The sequence below is a fragment of the Ambystoma mexicanum genome, chromosome 11 (assembly GCF_040938575.1).
Source record: "Ambystoma mexicanum isolate Mex_15411 chromosome 11, UKY_AmexF1_1, whole genome shotgun sequence".
NCBI classification, from domain to species: Eukaryota; Metazoa; Chordata; class Amphibia; order Caudata; family Ambystomatidae; genus Ambystoma; species Ambystoma mexicanum.
Genome location: NC_090934.1, coordinates 1108633671 through 1108655254, shown reverse-complemented (window position 1 = coordinate 1108655254; position 21584 = coordinate 1108633671). Strand labels below are relative to the sequence as shown.

The following is a 21584-nucleotide window of genomic DNA, read 5'->3' as shown; positions in this document are numbered from 1 at the left end:
GGTTTATCCACTTCCCCCAAGCTCAGCTGGCTCTCACAGGCACTGCCCCTCCCAGTTTCTCCCAAGAGGAAGCCATTTTACGACCCCCCCAATATAACATTTGCCTGAGCCAAAGAAGCCCCATTGTTCAGTTCCCTGCAGTCCCCAGCTGCCACTCCCCTTTCAATCAACAGGGCCATGTGATCTCCTTTTGGTTGGGCCAGCAGGATGCAGCCAGGCCTGGGAAGAGTTGTTGAGCCAGTTCAACTCCTGTCGGTGGTAGTTGTCAGGCAGAATTCAGCTAAATGTCACTTTAGTTCCCAGTTTTCTACATTCAACTCCAACTTACATGCAGCTATTTTTTATATATACATTAAATAATTACTTCCTTTAAGTCATTTCAGAATATAGTTTTACATTGTATCCACCTCTTAGCAAGTCTTTCCTTGGCCTGGTTTTGGTTCATTTGTTCAGTTTTACACAAAAGTCTGGTGGTTTTAAAACGCCGGCTTTCTGATAGTGGTGAGCACCGGTACTACATCCATTTTTGACATTAAGAAAATGAATTCCCCACAGTTCTGGGTTGCTTTTGGCAATCAGCATTGCCATTCCCAATGGTTTCAGGCTACTGTGTGTGTAGCCCAATGGTGGTTTTAGGCAGTGCCCTCCTGTGCTCACAACATAGGCAAAAATGGTGGCAGCCTATTCTTCATGTTTCCCCTGTGCACTCTCTGGGGAGTTCTGGCCATCATGATGTTTTCAATGCCAGTAACGCACAATTTTATGGTAGGGCTTGGATGCATGGGTAAAAACATCCCACATAAAGACGTATTTCTTTTGTCATGTCTTCAATGCCTAACCAATTGCAGTTTGCTCTAACAATTCCCTCACTCGATAGGTTTGCTCTTTAAGTGCTTTAAGGCCCATAGTCACTATAATAGTGCAATTAGAAAACATAACAGACCAGGCAGTGTGGTCGTTCCAAAACAGAGCCTATGACAAATACTTATTTTTTGAATGTCATGGATTAGGGGCATAGCTATTTTATTACTAAACCACATTGTAATACAGCATACAAGTGAAAAAACATTATCAATCTAGAAGCAAGAAAGAAAACATGCCCTTAAAAGCATCATTTAACACATATTTCCTAAATATGCACTGTTCCACTTGCAGCATACCAGTGAAAACACATAAATGTACAAGCAGTAGGGACACAAACCAAAGGGCCTCATTAAGAGTTTGAAGGTTGCCGTGCCCTTAATATGGGCATGGCTGCCTCCAAACTCGGGTCCGGGTCCGTGGTCCCTGAATGGGGAAATACCAGGCCATTCCGACTTTGGAGGGCCCGGTATTTCCCCATTCAGGGAACCCGGGTCATCCCCATTCCCATTTGAGCCCCCGTAGGGCTCAATAGGAATGGGGAGCATGCTAACAACGGGACCAAACGTCCAGAGCGGGTCCCGCGAGGGAACCTCATAATCAGGCTGTAGGGGGTTAACGGCGCCGTTAACCCTTCCCCGCCTCACTCCTAATGAGGCCCAAACTCTTTAAAGCAGCACTCTACACATTTCTCCCCAGGCTTAAACTGCTTAACTGGCTATTACAAAATGGCCACTACTGTGACAGATCTTTGGACGCAGGCTCTGGTTAAGCATGGCCGAGCAGCTAACTGACGCCAGGGCCCCTCTCTTTATGTAACTGTATTTGCTCCCCTAGCAACGATCAAAGCTCACTCCAGCCAGACCTCAAAAGGGTCATTTGTATGCATCACTCTTGTAGGCAATCTGGCACCAATGTAGCTGTATGCTGCATGTCTTTTCTTAAATGTTTATTTATCAGGTGCTCCAGTTTTGCCCACTTCAGAATTTTACATAAAATAGCTGAATGTACAGCCACCCACCCTAATTACCCTGTTTTGAGTAATTCATGCAATTAATTCATAATGTATTGTACACCAATATGATGAGGTTCCTATGCTAAATGATCCCTATTACCGTGTTTGCTTTACTTTTCTAAACAACAATAATAGGCTTCTGGCATGGGACTTGCTAATAGTTTTACTGTTTTATATTAAAGTAAATGACAAGTGTTATTACTCAAGTCAAGTGATCTCATGTTTATTAACTATTGAATGTCAAAGGTTGAACTAATCCTGTGGGGCGGGGTGTTGGGAGGGTGTAAAAGAGTGAACTGCACGTGTTGCGCCAATTCCAGGCATTTAACTCACTTTCTCAACGGCATATTTACTACAAGGCATCATTGCCACAAATCCACTTGTTTTCCATTTGTGTTCATTACATATGCTCCATTTTCTAGTGTATTTTAAAGACGAAATTCTGTGCTATCATGGCTTGCATTCCATAAACCTTCATATTTCATAACTAATATTAATAGGCCTATTTTCCTAATTTAGCATTATTTTATCTAAGTTAAAATAATCACTTTGACATTTAAAATTGTCAGAGTTTTTTTGGGCGGAATGCTATGCATCGTAAGTTCGTTTGTGATGTTTTGTTGGAGCGTGCCCAATATGCGGCAATTCTGCTCGTCAATTTCGGCAAAAAAGGCTTTGTAGGCCTTTGAATTGCACTGTATGGGACAGAGGTACTGGTAAAGCTTCAGACAGAAGAAAAACTCAGCATCAGAGCTGCCAGAGCTTAGGTTTGAGAGTCCTGTCTAACAGTGTGAGAGTTGTAAAATATGAAATTATGAATGATACTGAAGATATGTTAGCAGATTTAAGATGATAAATTTATGAAGATTAACAAGAGTTGTCTAAACTTATTTTGTAGTGGGAAGAATTTATGGATTTGGGAGGTAACATTCCCGATTCCAAATTGGAAGACATCATCATCTCCCAGAAGCCAAACGAATGTTGCGTGCTGATCTACACATCTGGAACAACAGGCGAGCCCAAAGGAGTGATGCTTAGTCATGACAATGTATGTGTAATGCCCATTTTTACATAAATCGTGTAAACGGGTTATGCACTTAGGTTAGATCTTGCATTTAATTCACTTGAAATGTAATCATGGTCATATTATCATATTTTATCAAGTACAGGGATGGACGGGTCCATTTAGCCTTATATTTTTCCTGACACTTCAACACTACTGATAACCATAAAACTGTAATTTCTCCTGAATTCCCATGTTTTTAATGAATGCAACATGCATAAAATGGAGAATCCACTCTCGAACAAAGATAGATGATTTTAGTATGTGAGACCAAAAACAATAAACTGCATTTGTTTTTGAGGTTGGGTGCAAGCACGTTATGCTGCTCTAGTAAGCATGAATGCCTGATGTGAAAAGGGAGTGTGCTGAAGTCATTGTAAATTTGAAATCATCAACAGGTAGTTTTGTTCCTGTGCTAATTTCACATCCTAAATCATCCTTAAAATGCCTTTCTTGCCACTAGGAAAATGGCTGAATGCTGTTTGGAGGGGGGGATGTAAAGGAATTATAAACAGCTGAGAAATCCATTGAATCCATTGAAATTAGTAATTTCCTCAAATTGCTCTTAAACGCTTGCTTACAGTTTTCCAAAATATTGCAATGCCCAGTTATTTCTCTGTCCAGTTTCCTAATTTCATATTTATTAATTAGTCTCTTGGTACAATTCTTGAGTCACAAGTGGGCAAATACCTATTTTATCAAATGGCTCATTAACTCTTTTCGCTGGGACATCTTTGATTCCATTTGTGCCAACAACATCTTCCTTGGCGACTTCAACCTCTCAGGCAAAAAGTCCACCAAACCAATGAAGGAAGCTCTCATTGGGCTCCTCAATGTCTCATAGTCACACAGCACACAAAACACCCAACGCACGAGAAAGGTAGCATCCTCGCCCTAAGCATCATCGCATTGCCTTCCCTCCATTGCAGCTCTCCACTCACGCCTGACAGGTCTGACAACCTGGTCGTGCCTTTCACCATCCTGCTCATCACCCCAGTCAAGCACTCCCAGCAATAACCCATCAGACAAACCATCAGGTCCTTCAAGAACTGAAGAACGGATGACCTTGCCAACCTCCACCACCATCAACACCTTCTTCATCGACAAAATCAGCAAGATTCGCTAGCACATAGACACCAGCTCTCTACAGCCAGAGACCCACTTCATGTCCCTCCTCTTGAAATCTCCACTTCCTGGACAACTGTGAGGAACTACCCATTCGGGTACCAGCGATTGTCCTACTCGGTGGTACAGAAGTACCGAACACAAACTACAAACATCCTTCCTCCTTTTCTTATGTCCCGGACTTGGTGCCAGCCACGGGGTCCCCTGACGGCGTGTGAGGAAGAGGCTCAATACAGGAGTCACGGAATAGTGTCTAGACGTCTACATGCAGTCGCAAGGTGCAAAGTGAAAATGCGAACACATCCTTACTGCCATACCCTTTTAGATTGGTTCCATGTCTTAAATTCGCAGCAAAAATGGCAGTGGATACAAAAAATCGCTGCAGAAATGCTGTGGTTTTGCCGCCACAATCATGTAAAGGATGCAGGGGACACCGTCGCAACCCCCAGACCCATTATACCATTTAAGAGGAGTGGGGGACACCCCCGCAACCCCTGCTCCCCTTAAATGGTATAATGGGGTACACCTTTACTAGGTCAAACGACTGCATTTTTGCCGCAATTTCTTTTTACCAGTGACATTTTTGCCATGATTTTATTACCTGATACCTTTATATTCTGAGATCCTCCCACGGCGCTCCATGGCGTGATCTATCGCCGGTCCTTTCCATCATCCAAGGAGGTCTCAGCAAACAGGATTGAACAAACGGCGGCCATGACAGTGGGCCGGGCATCCACTATAGGACTGACTCAGGACCTTCCTAACAAGGCCCTCTCTGATTGGTGGGATTCCAAGTGGAGTGCTACAAAAGGAAGTGGAGACTCCAATATGAGGTTGCTCTTGTTATCTTCTAGAACAGTCGGCAGAGAGACCAAAAGCTAGAGGACTGGTGGGCCTATGCGAAGAAGCAAGAGAGGCAGATGTATGCCTCAGCAACCCAAGTGGAACAGAAGGACTGCAGATATCCCGAGAGGGTGAAAGAAACTGGTTGCGGTATATTGATTGTGTAACCCCACAGTGAATAAAAGAATAATAAGGAACATTGACCTGAGTCCGGTGTGTTTGTAATCTCACAACAACATTCAAGACACTTTCTAAAGAGGACCTGGTAGAAACCCTGGCCACCCTCAAAGCCACATTGTATACAGATGACATCCTCCCAGCATCCATCCTCAATACCCTCCCAGCAGAAGCACTACTACCCTACCTGGAGATCATCAACAGCTCCATAACTCAAGGCACCTTCCCATTGACCCTAAAGACAGGACAAATCCTCCCTCTACTAAAAAACCCACTGTGGATCCTGACAACCTAGGTAACTATTGCACAATCACCCATCCCTTTCTAGGTAAGATCAGTGTGAAAGTGGTAGCTGCACAACTGCAGAAACACATTGACACAAACAATCTCCTACCAATCTAGGTTTAGACCCAGATGCAGCATGTAAACGGCAACCATACAGGTGGTCGACGATGCCCACAAAATCCTTGGTGACAGCCACGCCGGCCTTCTGGTTCTACTCAACCTCTTGGCCGTTTTCTACACAGTAGACCACCACCAGGCACTCATGGGCACCCTACATCAGTGAATGAGGATCAGCAACCTTGTTCTATGCTGGTTTAAGTACCACCTCGCCAACCGCCAGCAGTTTGTTCAGATGGACTCCCCTATCTCGCCAATGCTACCCATCACCAATGGAGTCCCGCAGGGTTCCATCCACTCCCTAGTGATAGTGATCTTCAATCTATATATGGAGCCACTGGGAGCCCTCCTAGCCACACACAACATCTACATGCACCAATACACCAATGACACACAGCTATACTTCAAGATCAACTCCATCACGGAAATCCACAGGCACAAAACCTGTCTCTCGCTGATCCGGTATTGGATGTCTAGTGCATACTTGAAGCTCAACCCCTCCAAGAACAAATTCCTACTCCTCACCAACAACACTGAACACCAAGACATAGAAACCTGGCTATCAACCATGAATCCTGAAGGCTTCATGACCAAGCTCACCTCCTGCGCCAAGTCCTTCGCTTTCCACATCGACAAACACCTCTCCTTCAAGACACACATAGCTTAGAAAACTCAGACAACTTGGTATCAGCTCTCCCTCCTGTGAAAAGTCAAGCCCTTCCTCCCTCCTGACAGCTTAAGCTCCACTGTTCAAGCATTGGGCCTATCCCACCTGAATGTGGGTAATGCCCTCCTCAAAGGCCTCATGTTGTGCCCCCATGTTCACCTGAGAAGTGTCCTAAACACAGCAGCACACATAATCAACTGTCTACAGAGATATGACCACATCACCCCGGCCCCATAGACCTTCACTGGCTTTCATTGCATGCACAAATCACCTTCAAATTTTGCTGCATCATCTATAAGACAGTTGACCTCAAGTCACCCAACTACCTTGCGGTGAAACTCAGCATCTGCGGCAGACAGCGCACCCACAGAAGCCACATGCAGACCTGAAATCAGATGCTGCAAAAAGGAAAGGACCAGAAAACAAGGCTTTTCTGCCTATGCCCCAAGACTATGAAACCTCCTCCCCGTCGTCCCCACGCTCCGACAATTCAGAAAAGATCTCAAGATCCACCTCTTCAAGGAGTCTCTCCTTCTGAACACCTAGGCCATCATGTTGCCACCATGCCACCTAACTCGCCAGATGCCGTCCACCTCCCTTCTCAGCTGTACCCATCCTCTGTGCCCCTCAGTGTCCTACCCCCACTGTATATCCTACCCCTTCCCGTCTCAGGAGAATAGCTTAGGGGCAACGTGCTCGCCTTGGAAGCAAGACGACACAGAGCAACACAGGTTCGATCCCCAGGTCCGTGCTTAGAAACCTCTGGATATTAAACACATTATAAAAAACTTATTATACCTATCATATCTTTTCTGTTCCGTTATGCATCTGTACTGTTGTATACCTTTGTAAATTGCTCTGTTGTGTATCTGTATTGTTGTATACCTCTGTAAAGCGCTCTGTTGCTTCTTGAAGCCAGTTCTGTGCTCAATAAATACCATAATAATAATAATAATAATTCCCCATAGAGCCACAGTTTCTTGACTTAACCCCAGGAAACAGTATTTTGCAAGTCTTTGAAGAATCTGAAATGTCATGCAGACTGTAATGATTGCGCGAAATATACGGTCAGAATAGCAACAAAGAACTTGCTTCTATTCAATGTCTTTCATGCAGAAGATGAAAACTAGGATTAGTTCTCAGAAACAAACACCAAAACAAAATGGAGGTGTTTTCCAAACCCTAACAGTAGCCATCCACCATTGGTGACAGCTTCATAGTTGGTCTGGGTATTTGAATAAAAATAGATGTAAACCACCAGTTAAACGTAGTATACTGAATGGGAATTGGTATGTGTGATTCAATGAAGTCTGAAACAGTAATAGGATAATACCTGCATTTAATTTTGTTTCAATTTGGCTCATTGTAGATCTGCATGCTCTTTGATCAAGATAATACATCAAAACACAGAGGTGAACAAAAATACCCAATTTGTTGTCCTTTAGAATGATGTCATGAGGGCAAGTGTTATTGTATGATGTATGTGCTGACAAACCTATTGTTCTTTCCATCAGTCACTAATTTGAGATGAGGCAGCATCTGTAAGCTAGACATGCGAATAATATTGCAAGAAAAGTTAGAAGTCCTTACATATCTTACGTAACAAAGACAGAATCATAACTAGGGCATGTTATATTAACAATATCTTTACATTTGTACTACAGATCACGTGGACAGCAGCTCATGCCAGCAGAGCAGGCAATATGATGCCAGCAGAAATTCAGCAGGAAACTATAGTTAGTTACCTTCCTCTCAGCCACATAGCTGCTCAGATATATGACCTGTGGACAGGAATTAAATGGGGAGAACAAGTTTATTTTGCCGACCCAGATGCTTTGAAGGTATGCATATAAATATGTTATGATGTATGTGTTTTACCATAATTTACACAAGAACATGTGTCTCATATAGGACTGAAAGCGGCACCCAGCGAAATCTGGATTGTTACATTGAAGTGGGACAAGAGTTGATAAGTGTTAATGGGAAACATGCAACAGGCCACAAATTACATTTTGTATTTTACAAGGTACATCTACCACTTCACTTTCTGATTTGTGTTTGACCACATAAAATCATACCCTAATTATGTTTTCTTCTGTCATCCCTGTGCGTGTGGAGTTAATGGTTAGGATTAACTGGTATCACTATCTCTTCTAATTAAACTACTGTAACGAAAATCTTTAACAATTTCACTTTCTCATGAAGCCGAGCTTGATCAACATCAGACAGACATAAAGATACATGAAGTATATATATATTTAGAGTAGTTAAAATGTTAGGCCAAAATAAACACAATGCCTCATATCTCTCTCCAGTATCCCTAACATGGGAGGGAGATGTGAGGCCCTGTGTTTAGGTAGCTGAGCTGTTCCTACGAAAAGTAACATGGGGGGTCAATGGATAGGTCTTTCTTAAGCAAATACTCTCTAACCAAAACTAGGGTGGCTCCTCCATGAGCAACAAATCTTGTGGCCTTGTCATCCAGAATCAGGGACAATCAACTAAGGAAAGCAGAATGAAACAGCTGGATGTCTTCACCTCTGGGTTCAACCAACCAAGTTGCTGGTCTCAACAAAGTCTCTTGAGTTCAACAAAAAAGTCTTGTTTCTACAAATGCCTCTGAATTCTACAAAAAGTCTTGCGGTTCAACATAGCCTCAGTCGGCAGATCCCTTTCTTGAGATATGCCTCCACCAACTCAGAAAAACACAGAAAGTCTAGAAGTGGAGTCTGAGTATCCAACAATTTTTCCAGGATAGTTGCAGTGGAAGAGGTACTTGTCTTCTTCCTAGTCCCCGCCCCCTTGCGACCATCATATTGGGTTGGCAGATGAAGACCCATGCCTGAATCCTTGCAATATTCCTCTATCATGTTGAGTATATGAGAGACGATATGCACTCAGACAACCCTTCAGAGTGTACCTGCAAGCTGACATAGGGGGTCATTCCGAGTTTGGAGGCAGCCATGGTGCTATTAGCACCATGGCTGCCTCCAAACCCGGGTCCGGGTCCGGTGTCTCTGAATGGGGACTTACCGGGTCATTCCAACCTTGGAGGACCCGGTAACTCCCATTCAGAAAACCATTTCCCATTCCCCAAATTGCGGGCCCGTTATTTGCTCCCTGGTCCCCTGATGGGACCCGCTAAGGACGTTATCAGCGGGTCCCGCTAGGGAACCTCGGAATAGGGTGGTAAGGGGTTACCGGCACCGGCATCCTTACCGGTGCGGTAACCCCTTACCGCCCACCTCGGAATGACCCCCATAGTGGAGGAAAGAAGGATGCACTTTGCCTAACTGTCGAAATGCAACCATGAACAGAATGGATGTGCATGAAAACACACCCCAATGATAGCAAAGGAATGTCATAAAGAATATATAAGAACCTATGCTGAAAGATATGAAAATCCTTGAGAATGATGATGTCACCAAAGCACTAAGAGAAACATGTACCCTACTATACAGTAATCACAAACAGAGAAGAATTAAGTGACCAAGTGGTCAATTACTGTAAATAGGCTGAAACACAAGGTAGAAAGACCATATAGAAGCATGCTTGTGAGAGGTATATATTCAACGTTTAGGAGGACCATTAGAAGAAGATGGACCACGGCTTATGTCAATTAACCCAACTACCTCAAAATACGAGCCCAGGATCTTAAAGTGAAGAGGTGATGAAGAAGTTGTTTTCCCTTGCAAAATAGAGGAGTACATAAGCTTGGAACCAAGGATGCTACTTCGAGAGATGGAGGAAAAGCACAAAGGGAGTCTAACAAGCAGACCATGTGCGAGGACATATTTCCCAATGATTAGGAGGAACAAGAACATTTATGGATGCCATGTATTGGATAATTAAAAGTGCACAACGTTTATATGGGATAGAGTGAGCAAGTCTCTAAAGGCAAAGAGAAGCAACTGCACTCAGCGTAATTGAATCAAATGGTGTTAAATGCATTGCTGACATGGACAAATCATGATCTTATAACATGTGATGGAGAGCTTGCAAACAAGGGCTTTTCATTAAGTCGGAAGCTAAGATAATGGTGTAATACCACTGCCTTTTAAACGTGAATAAAATGACGACAAATGTCATTGAATGTTTTGCGGGGTGGGAAAGGGTAGATAAGGGGTTTGGGGGTTGACAATAGTTAAAAATAGGGGTTTGAGGGGAGGTTTGGAGAAAAGAAATTTGATGACATTTTTCAACATTTTATACACATTTAAAAGCCTCTCGTAATACTGCCCGACGATGAAAGAACATAGAACCGTGCCTACACTCCCTCGAATGTCCTGAGACAGTGCAGACTGGCAAGGTCAGCCTTCAAACAGAAGACACTGGCATGAGGACTACTGATGAGAGAGGGTAGACTAATAGGGAAAACACTGGGAGAGGAAACATATCTTCAAGCACCTGTGTTTTGTTTCTATGTACGTGCTGCTAGCGAGTCGAATGTCCAAGGTTGGATTTGGGTTGCCAACCAATCAGAAAAGCCTGCCATGCACTTTTACATACAATGTTGCAAAGTATTATTCCAATGCCATATTCTCTGCTATGACAAGTATATTACACCACGTCTATAGAAGTAGCTCAGGGTGTGTCTCACAGACAAGAGACCGCCAATGAGGCATTAACACAAGTACTATCTATATATAGACATGTTCGCCTAATCCAATCCCACCCCTCGATAGGTTTTACTATTTGCCACGTAGGATGACATGATAAATGACGCATTGAGCATTATATAAACTGAGTATAATCGAAAAAGACATTGTGATCCTGCATACATCGATTTGATGAGTGTTTATTCACCCTGCTTTACTTCTTTGAGATTAAAGCAGTATTATTATTGGTAATTCCATCTAGCACACAGACGCTTCAAGGTGCTAGAGCACATAGGGCCTCATTACGAGTTTGGCGGTAGCCATGGAGCTATTAGCTCCATGGCTGCTGCCAAACCGGGCTCCGTTACCGGGTTCCCTGAATGGGGAATTACCGGGCCATTCCGAATTCGGAGGGCCCAGTAATTCATCCCTCAGGGAACCCGGGGCCGGACCTTCCCCATTCCCATTTCCATTTGAGCCCCCACAGGGCTCAATGGGAATGGGAGAGGGAGCTAACAACGGGCCGATTACGACCGGCCCGTTTTTAGCTCCCTGGACCCCTCGCGGGACCCAATAACGACGCCTGGTTTTGCCAGGCGTCCTTACCGGGTCCCGCGAGGGGACCTCGTAATCATGCGGAATGGTGTTAACGGGTCTGCATCCATTAGCGGAAACAGTTAACCCATTCCACATGGGTCGTAATGAGGCCCATAGTCTTTCCATATATTCAGATCATCTGTTTCTCATCTTGCACTCCTTCATCAGGCTCTCGGGTCCCTAGGCGCATCAGCATGTTATGCCTGGGCAGCTGCATATGCAATGGCTAGGTACTACCAGAATGAATCCCAGAGCTTTCACCTAGAGACTGACCTGCTGAAACCCTCTACAGGTTGGGTTACTATGCCTTCTTCATCTTCCTACCCTGAGGTCCTGGCTCTAGTACCCAACACACTGTCCTGGTTTACCTACTCGATGAGTCACAAAGTCTCACACAATGGGCCTCATTACACGGACGGCGGTAACCATGGCGCTATTAGCGTCATGGTTGCCACCGGTATTTTACCGATTCCGCCTTGGTGAATGGGTGAATTACCGCCCCATTCCAAGGTTGGCGGGCGGTAATTCCCCATTCACCAAGGCTCTTCCCCATTCCCATTTGAGCCCCTATAGGGCTCAATGGGAATGGGGAAGAAGCAAATAACGGTACCGCTATTAGCGGTACCATTATTTGCCCTGAAGTCCCTCAGCGGGTCCCTTCCTTAACGTGTGGTCTGGCCACACATTAAGGACGGGACCCGCTGAGGGACCTCGTAGTATGGCGCTAAGGGATTACCGGCACCGTTGCCCTTACCAGTGCCAGTAATCCCTTAGCGCCATCCGTGTTATGAGGCCCAATGCCTTTGAATCATCTTTGGACTCCAACATTTCAAGAAGTTGTTGTTGGACCCTGATGGGAGAGCAGTCCTTTCTAAAGTACTCCAGTTGTGACGCGAAGGCAGGTGTTCCAAGGCAGAGGAGAGCTCTGTCTCCTTGCCATCCCACAGGACCATTGGCAGTCAACTCTGCTGCTGGACCCAGACCTGCCTCTCTACAAGCCACACTGTTGCCCAGGACCGCATTGTGCCGCAGGACCCTTGAAGGTGTGTGCTAGCCTCCCCCGTGTTTGGGAGCCCAAGAAAAGGGCTCATATTGACCTTTGAGACCCTTGAGTGGAAATCACAGCTCCTGAAAGTCAGAACAGCCACAATCCCTGTATTTCCAATGTAGACAAACTCTGAGCCATGATTTGATCGTATTTGATGCTGAGCGAACCACCAGGACCCTTCGGAGCTGCCTTTGGCATTCATTGTTCTTCGAATTACTGTTTGCCTGGTCGACTCTGTTTGCTGCCTCACTGCGCCATCTGACGCAACTTGTTGCCTCTGCTCGATCCGCACAGCTTGTGTAGATACTTTGAAATTGCGGCTATCTCCTGTTTTCGCCCGTCAAATGATGCTGAGAAGCCTCGTTCGATGTATTTAAACCACCAAGACATTTTAAAAGGTATTATTGACTGGTATCTGCCCCCTTGATCCATCCTTGGGCCCCAGAGACTGGATAGGACATTGTAATCCCTTTTGCAACCTCAAGAACATATCCTTTTTGAAGATGATGGTTTTTAATATCATTTACTCCCCATTTCATTACCCAAAGTGCTGCATCTGCTATCTTTGCATAGTCTATGTTCTTTCTACAGGGGTGGGTTTCTGCAGTGCTTTTTAGTTAGTTATTTAGTTAGTTAATATCGTACATGATATATTTCATTAAAGTATATATATTTTCATTTATATTTATTTTTATAGGCCCTTGATGGGACATTCCTGTATTTTGGACTGTTATACTTCGCTGTTTGGGTTGCTACTGAACCACATTCACAACCCTCTTGTTTAAACTTCCCGCAGTCCACATTACCACAAAAGGTGAAGGTGTTGAGTCGAGGATGATCGCAGGGAGCAAGGGAGAGAGTAAGGAGTGAGATGGGCCGAAAGGTATCTTGGTGCGAATTGCGCTCTGTCTCATAGATCACCAGAAAAACGTACAATGGTCTGGAGAGGTGGAGGTGAAACGGGGAAGGTTGAAAAGTTTACGGACAGCAAAGATGATGACTTTGTCGAGAAGTGAAAAAGCATAATTGGGAAGGCCATACAGTAGACATGGCACTGTAGTCAGATCGAGAGAGTGCTAAAGAGGAGATTTGGTTCTTAGCAGTGTTGAAGGGAAGAAGATGTCTTATTTTTCTGATGTTGAGGAGACTAAACCGTGCCGCAGTGGCAGATTTGGAGATGAAGAGCGAGAAGTAATCAGATGGGTCAAAGAAGACACTGAGGTTGTGAGCAGGAGCAGAGAAGGGAAGGTACCCAGCAGACAAGAACAGAAGAGGGGTAGAGGAAGAGATAGCCTGTTTGGATGGGAAGTAGAGAACTTCAGTCTTAGTGGAGTTGAGCATGAGCGAGTGAGATGCCATATTTTATGTCAGACAGTTAGACATTTTTGACAGTAGGTCATTGGCTAAGCGGGAAAAAAGATCTGAGTGTCATCAGTGAAGAGTTGATAGCAGATGGAAGCCATAGGAGGAGATCAAGGTGCCAAGAGCAGAGGTATAAAGAGTGAGGAGAAGTGGACCCAGGTACGGCTTTTCAAGGACACCTGGAAGTGTCTGGGGCATGATATGAAGCAAACCAAGCGAGGGACCTATCTCGGAAGCCTGGGATAGAAAGTTTTGTGAGAAGGTCAGAATGGTTGACGATATAGAAGGCAACAGAGAGGTTGAGAAGAATGTGAATAGATGAACGGATAGCATGACCAGCAGAAGAGCTGTAGTTGCTGACATTGAGGAGAGCTGACTCAGTAGAGTGCAGAGATTGGAAGCCAGATTGAAGAGGATCCCGTACGTTCTGTGTCAAGGAACTCAGTAAGTCAGTTGAAAACTACATGTTCTAGGATTTTGGAATAGTGAGGTAGAAGAGGGACAGGACAAAGGTTGGTAGGACAGTTAAGATCTAGGCTAGGTTTCTTAAGGCTAAGGATGACAGTAGCTGACTTGTAGGATGATGGAAAAGTGGCACTGTCAAAACAGGAGATGAAGAGGGAAGTAAGATAAGGAGCAAAACTGGGAGCTATGAGATGGGGGCACATGAAGTGTTAGCCCGGAGGAGAAGGTCAAGAATCTCATCAGGGTTAGTGGGGGCAAAGAAAGACATTGTTGCAGGAGAGGAGGGTTGAGGTGGTGGCAAAAAGCCAGAAGCTGGGGGTATAGAAGGTACTTTGTAAGGATATTTTGAATATTGACAATTTCTGAAGCAAAGTAGACCGCTGGATCATTCTCAGAAAGAGTAGAGGAGATGGAGGAGGGTTTAGGAGGTGAGAGAATTGAATTGAGAGATTTTTGGTGCCACCTGGGTTGAGAGGATTGAGATGAAGTGAGAGAGAGATACAAGAGTGTTCCTATGGGTTTTGGTGTGTGATGCAGAATGGTGTCATGCCATGTGGAATGCTGGAGTGTGGTGGGTGACCAGGTTCTATAGTTCTGAGAGTGACAGTTATAGGAGACTAGCTGCCAAGGATGGATGCTCCAGTACTCTATCCATCAGTGTTATCTGTGCTCACAGTCAAGGAATAAACTCACCAGTGAGTTACCTCTTGGCTCCAGTTGGTCTGTGAGCAGGCGGCAAACTCCATTACTTCACTGTCACGTTTGGCAGAGTGAGTCGAGAGCAGAGGAGTTTTGAAGAGCAGTCAGGTAGAGTTGGGAATCCGAGGAGTGTCTAGATCTTTGCCAAGTGTGAAGGTTTTTACTCATTGTTGTTTTTAGGATGCTGATGGTAGGTGTAATCCAAGGCTGTGGAAGTGAGGGTTCAAACGAGTGAATGTAGTAAGAGGGAAGTGAAAGGGAGCGTTAAGAGCAGTGTTAAAGTTAGCAAAGTCTTTATCAGTGGATGGAACAGTGAATTTTGAATTGGAGGAGAGAAAGCTGTGTAGGTCGGAGAGATAGATAGGACATTTGGAGGAGGGAAACCTGCGTTGGGTAATGGATGTGGTAGATGGAGAGAGAGAGGTGGAAGTAGGAGTGAAGATTGTGGCAAAGATGTTGGAAAGATCAGAGAGAGAAGTTGCTATGGAGATATTAGATGCAGAGAGTTTAGAATAGATGAGAATAAGGTCAAAGGAGTTACCATTTGTATGGGTGGGAAGAGAGTGGACAGAACAAAATAAGCGTTAAGGAGAAGAGTGCTAAAGCCAGTGGACAGAGGAGTGGAGAAAGAGGGTAGGTTAAAATCACCAGTAACAATGAGGTGATGATGGGGAGGAAGGGAGTCAATCAGTTTGGAGAGGTGGTCAATAGATTGTTCCAGCGGGACCAGGTGGCCGATAGAGACACATAATATGAGTGTTATAGGGAGCAGTGATTGTGAAGATAATGTATTCGAATGAGGGATGAAAAGTGGGAGATAGGGGAGTAGGAGAGATAGCAAGTTTGAAAGATGCGAACAGTCCTATCCCACCACTCCTACCATCTGGGGGAGGACAGTGGATGACGGTGTAGCCAGGGTTGTGAAGGGCAGCAAGCATTGCAGAGTCTTAAGAAGAAATCCAGGTTTCTGTAAGAGTAATAAGATCAAGAGAGAGAGAATGGGAAAGAAGGAAGTTGGAGGTAAAATGAGTCTTGTTACAGACAGATTGTGCATTCCACAGAGCACTACAAAGAGAGTGAAATATAGAAGCATACTGATGCTGAGTCTGCGAAGTAGGGAGGTGCTGGGGCTAGATGCGAGAAAGTGTGATGAAGGTTAGGGTTTTAGGTTTTGTGAATAGAGTAGGTGAGCAATAAGAGGGGTGGCATTGAGGAAAAGAGATGATAGGGATTGGAAGAGAGTTGAAATGGTTTTGAGCAGAGGAGAATGGAGAAAGAAGTAGAAGAGAAAGGAAGAGATACTAAGAGCAGTGCTTTGTGTGGGCGGGTCAGAGCAAAGACATAATTGGTACTCACAAGCAATTAGCAGGACACAGAAAAGCAATAGCTAAAAGGCAAAGCGGCAAAGAGGCTGGAAGAAAAGCTGGAAGTTGGCCCGTATCTGTTTGCCCTTTGCTGGGTCACCCAGGGCAAGGAGTCAAGTACTGGAAGTGGTGAGGAGCATCCAGTAACTGGAAGGGGACCACCAGCCTGTGCCCGAAAGTGTCAGCAGAGAGAAAGCAGAGCTGCCGGCAGGATACAGAGAGAAATTGAAGTGTGAGCAGGGCTTCGTGGTCAAAGGAAAAGTGTTGGCGGACCCTAAACCAAAAGCACAGCTGCCCAGAGGAGACGCCAGGGACCAATCAGTGAAGAGGGAAGATCACTCAGACCGGGGTGCTCCTAGGTGCAATGGGAAAACGGAAATAGATGCCAAATGAATGAAAAAGCATACGCATGAGGAAATGAACCCAAAGCATTGGGTTGAAAAAAAATTGTGGCAAAGCCAAGAGGCTGGCAAGGAGAAGCCAAGTGGGTGTGAGCCATCAAACAGGTACAGATAGAGAAAAACCTGTGTGGGCAAGAGAGCCTAGGGTTTCTGGTTAGGCTATTTAGTTAGGGGAATCCAACCTTAGTATAGGGCAGGTTAGGCCTGCAACCATCCTGACATTTAAGTTAATAAAACAGATCTGTTTGAACTTTGAATCTGTTATCTGTGTCTTGCGTCATGATGCCTTCACAAAACACTAATACAACATACACACACACCCACAGAGAACACGACACACACAACATACACACCCACACATATAACACACAGCATACATACCCACACAAAATACACCCGCACACAAACCCCCACTGTGTACACATTCCAACATACACTCAAGCAGCAAAAGACATAATTACAGCAACTATATTCAGACATTACCATAACCATGCACAGCATATGTTCTGTCCTCCATTGCGCACACCTTCCAAACATACCCTGAACCCCCACAGTGTACATATTCCAACATACACTCAAGCAAGAAAACACATAATTCCAGGAACAATATTCAGCCAGTATCATAATCACACACAGCATATGCACTAACCGCCACTGCGTTCATATTCCAAACATACCCTCAACCCCCACAGAATACACATTTCAACAATACACTCAAGCAAGAAAACATATACTTCCAGGAAAAATATTCAGCCAACACAATTATAACCACACACAGCAAATGCAAGGAAATACATAATTTAGCCAAGGAAACACATAACAATTTATTAACAGAAAGGTATATGCTATTAAAAAAGGTAAAGGAGCACATTACTGTGAAACATTACAAAGGCATTCAAGAATATTGGCCAAAAAAGCAACTCCCCTTATCTGTCAAATGTACTCCATCCATCCAAAAAATTGTGTCAATTTGACTCGTAATATTTTTGTGAAAAATAAAATGTAGTCCATGTTCAACTGAAAATGTATATACACCTATTTACAGTTGTGTGAGCACGCTTAATTTTCCAGTGATTCACACTTCCCCGCATCCACACTTTGTGTGCTGCCAAACACAAACAATTATTTTTGTTGCTGGAAATAATCCTGCTAGGCATGATTTTACAACAGAGTTCCTATGGGCCTATGAATCTCCAACAATTAACACTGTTTTGACCTACATTTAAAAAAAGGTTCAAATAACCACACATGTTAAAAATATATTTTAAAATGGATGCAAAATACAATAATAATCACGTGCATACAAATGTGCATACAGGTATGCTAAAAGTAAACTACAATAATTTGCCTAACAGGCATGCTAAAAGTAAACTACAATAATTTGCCTAACAGGCATGCTAAACGTAAAGTACAATAATTTGCCTAACAGGCATGCTAAAAGTAAACTACAATAATTTGCATAACAGGCATGCTAAACGTAAAGTACAATAATTTGCCTAACAGGCATGCTAAAAGTAAACTACAATAATTTGCCTAACAGGCATGCTAAACGTAAAGTACAATAATTTGCCTAACAGGCATGCTAAAAGTAAACTATAATAATTTGCCTAACAGGCATGCTAAACGTAAAGTACAATAATTTGCCTAACAGGCATGCTAAAAGTAAACTACAATAATTTGCATAACAGGCATGCTAAACGTAAAGTACAATAATTTGCCTAACAGGCATGCTAAAAGTAAACTACAATAATTTGCCTAACAGGCATGCTAAAAGTAAACTACAATAATTTGCGCATGCTAAACGTAAAGTACATGTTTTGCTTTACATACAAAGCAACATACATGCATGCATGCATAATGTAGACTAAGCTACAAACATTGTGCTCATGTCCACTGTACTAACGATGCACCTATACATGTAATCACGTGACATCAATAATGCAGAAACGCAACAAATATGCATGCATGCATAATGTTAAATACAGTTACATTGTTGACAAATAGGTATGTAGGAAACTTTCACAACTAAGATTGACAAATACACATAATAAATACACCACACGTTTTCTTACAAACGTATCCAGGGTTCTATTTTTGGAAAAATGCAACATGAAATGTTTAAATAAAAATAGAACTTCTTCTTTCACAAACAGCACGTGCAAATAACTTCCAACTGTGCATGCATAATGTACATCAACCAATCAAAATGCAGAAACACTCAATTTAACTTACGTTACAACAAATGCACATGCTGTGTATGCTTTAGATCATACCCAAACGTGCAAGTTATTCAACCAAGCCTATTAATAATATAAATCACTTCAATTGAAGATAGTGACCAGGGCGGATGCAAAGTAAGTACCCTTTATAAACGTATATTCTTTTAAAATAAATAATGTTAAACTTGTCATTTTACCATTTTATACTTTAAAATGAATATGTTATAACTATTTCATTGCAACAAATGTGAACATTTCAACAACCACTCTTTTCAAGCCTTCAATGGAGCCAGGTTAATAAATCTTTTTTGTTTTACTTTGCCTTTTACTACTGAATCAATTATTGTTTAAACATGTATATTGTAAATTATAAAACCTGCACTTGAACTTACTAATTTCATAATGCAATAAAACAATAAAGGCACTAGCATATAATTAATATCACCATGTACAAAATTACAATACAAATATAGGCACTACCGTTCTATAAATGGTACTAGATAGAACATGTTAATACAGATGCAAGCAGTGGCATATGTCACCAATACTAATGTAGCCACTTGCCTACTGTTCATAGCATGTTTATCACAGTCCAGTCCATAACCTTAGTGCCCTAGGTGCTTTACTCACGCTTAATATCCTATGGTGTTCTGGCAGACTCGCTCTCCCTCATCATCGAGACCCCGTAAATTGGCCTAATACCAAGTTGACGGCAGATGCAACCCATGCAACTCTAGCAAGACCAATAACACAAATTTAGTCACCTCCTCCCCCTGTGACACTAATTCAAGGAACATGAGACTCAGATCTAGACTAGCGAAAATATTTGAACCCCTTGTTAGATGCACAACTACATTTAACCGAAAGAACAATCACCCCACAAGACAAATGATCACCAATATTAAGCACAGTATTACGCACTGTATAGCCACTGCTAAACACTGCATCCAGCAACCTAAAGAAGACACACCCTTACTAAAGGGGGCCCTACTAAATACTAGGTCCCTGACGGCGTATGCCACTGAAATTGCAGACTTGATTTTAACTGATAACCTTGACTTTCTCGCCTTAACTGAGACATGGTTACATGATGCAGCAGGCCCTAAACTCATGCTAGCAATACCTGATGGCTACTCCATCCTCAGACAAGACAGACAGGAGGCCCGAGGCGGAGGTATCACCTTTATTTTTAAATCCAGCCTAGTCATGAGACTTGTCCCATCCCAAAACCTCAAGTCATGTGAAACGCTCACAGTCAAACTCCAATCTTAACCTAGGATTTAATGTCCTGCTTGACAAACCAGCCACTAATGTTGCCACTATCCAGACTGAATTTGGCCTAATCCAAAAATTCCTCTCACACACTCACAACAAAGGAAAAATACTAGACTGGGTGGCAGACCTTAACTGCCATGCCAACATCACCTCCATCTCCCCTCTAACTTGGACAGACCACTTACTGGTGTCCTTTGTGCTTAACACAACTAGACCTCTCCCCACCCTGATACCCACCGCCCGCCTACCTTGACCAGAAATAAAAAGAATATTACCGTGGACAAACTCATCCTAGCCATCCTCCCCATCCTCAACTCTCTTTCAGATAGCACTGATCCAGGCACCCTGGTTGACGAGTACAACAAAATTATGGCAACCTCACTAGACTTAATTTCCCCATTAAAACAAAGACCAAGTAAGCCTAAAACTCATCTGAATAATGGTTCATCCCATACCTAAAAGAACTAAGACAAAAAAAAGAATGTGTGAGGCTGCATGGCAACTATCCCCTTCAAGTGATAATAAATCCAAACTCACTGGGATCTCAACCATCTACAAAAAAGAAATGTGCCTGGGCAAAAAAGAATCCAACAACAATCGGATTTCTCAAGCCAACTCCAGCATGAAGGAGCTATTTACAATCCTCAAAGAGCTAGAAACCCCATCCCTATTCCAGACATTTGCACCAAAGATCAAAGCTGGTGCTCCAGCATCCAACTTGCGTTATCTAATAAAGTAGCCACGCTCCAAAAAAAAATAGCAAAAAAGCATCCCTGAACTTGTCTGCAAATGTACCACTGCCTAACACCCTTACCACTAATGCTTACACCCCCTTCACCATCATCTCCTCCTAAGACTCCCTTCAACCCCCCTCCCACTCGCTTCAACTTTTCTAAAACTTCAATCCTGGAGGTTGAAAAAATTATACTCTCTCTAAATCCGTCCACCTGCCAGGGAGACCTTTGTCCAGCTCAGCTTATCAAGGACGCTGCAAGGGATCTAGCCTCCCTTTAGCTCCAAACTAATAAACGCCTCATTTACATCTGGCACCATCCCCACCAACTTAAAAGGATCATGGGTACTCCCCCTGTTAAAAAAACAAATGCTAGACCCACTGATACCCACCAACTACCGGCCCATTATGACAGTTCCTTTTCTCGTAAAAATTCTAGATAAGGTTGCCTACACACAAATCCAGAAGTACTTGGAACTACGCCACCTCCTGGGCGCATGCCAATCTGGTTTCCGGCCACAACACAGAACAGAGACAGCCCTCATCCACCTGAAGACCTAGGTTCATGAACTTAGGGACAAGGGGAAATCAGCACTCCTTCTCCTCCTTGACCTCTCAGCTGCTTTTGACCTGGTGGATCACAGGGTCCTATGCAGTCATTTGAACCCAG

The 21584-nt window shown here is 43.5% G+C and overlaps 1 protein-coding gene across 3 annotated transcripts in view; it reads left to right on the top strand.

Moving 5' to 3' along the window:
• The window catches only part of ACSBG1 (acyl-CoA synthetase bubblegum family member 1), a 1203629-nt gene that overhangs the window by 923212 nt on the left and 258833 nt on the right, over window positions 1-21584 (top strand). For all 3 annotated transcript variants that reach the window (XM_069624414.1, XM_069624415.1, XM_069624413.1), the window contains 2 exons: window positions 2775-2924; window positions 7818-7994. In XM_069624414.1, coding sequence (XP_069480515.1) covers window positions 2775-2924; window positions 7818-7994 — 327 coding nt within the window. The remainder of the gene's footprint in view (window positions 1-2774; window positions 2925-7817; window positions 7995-21584) is intronic.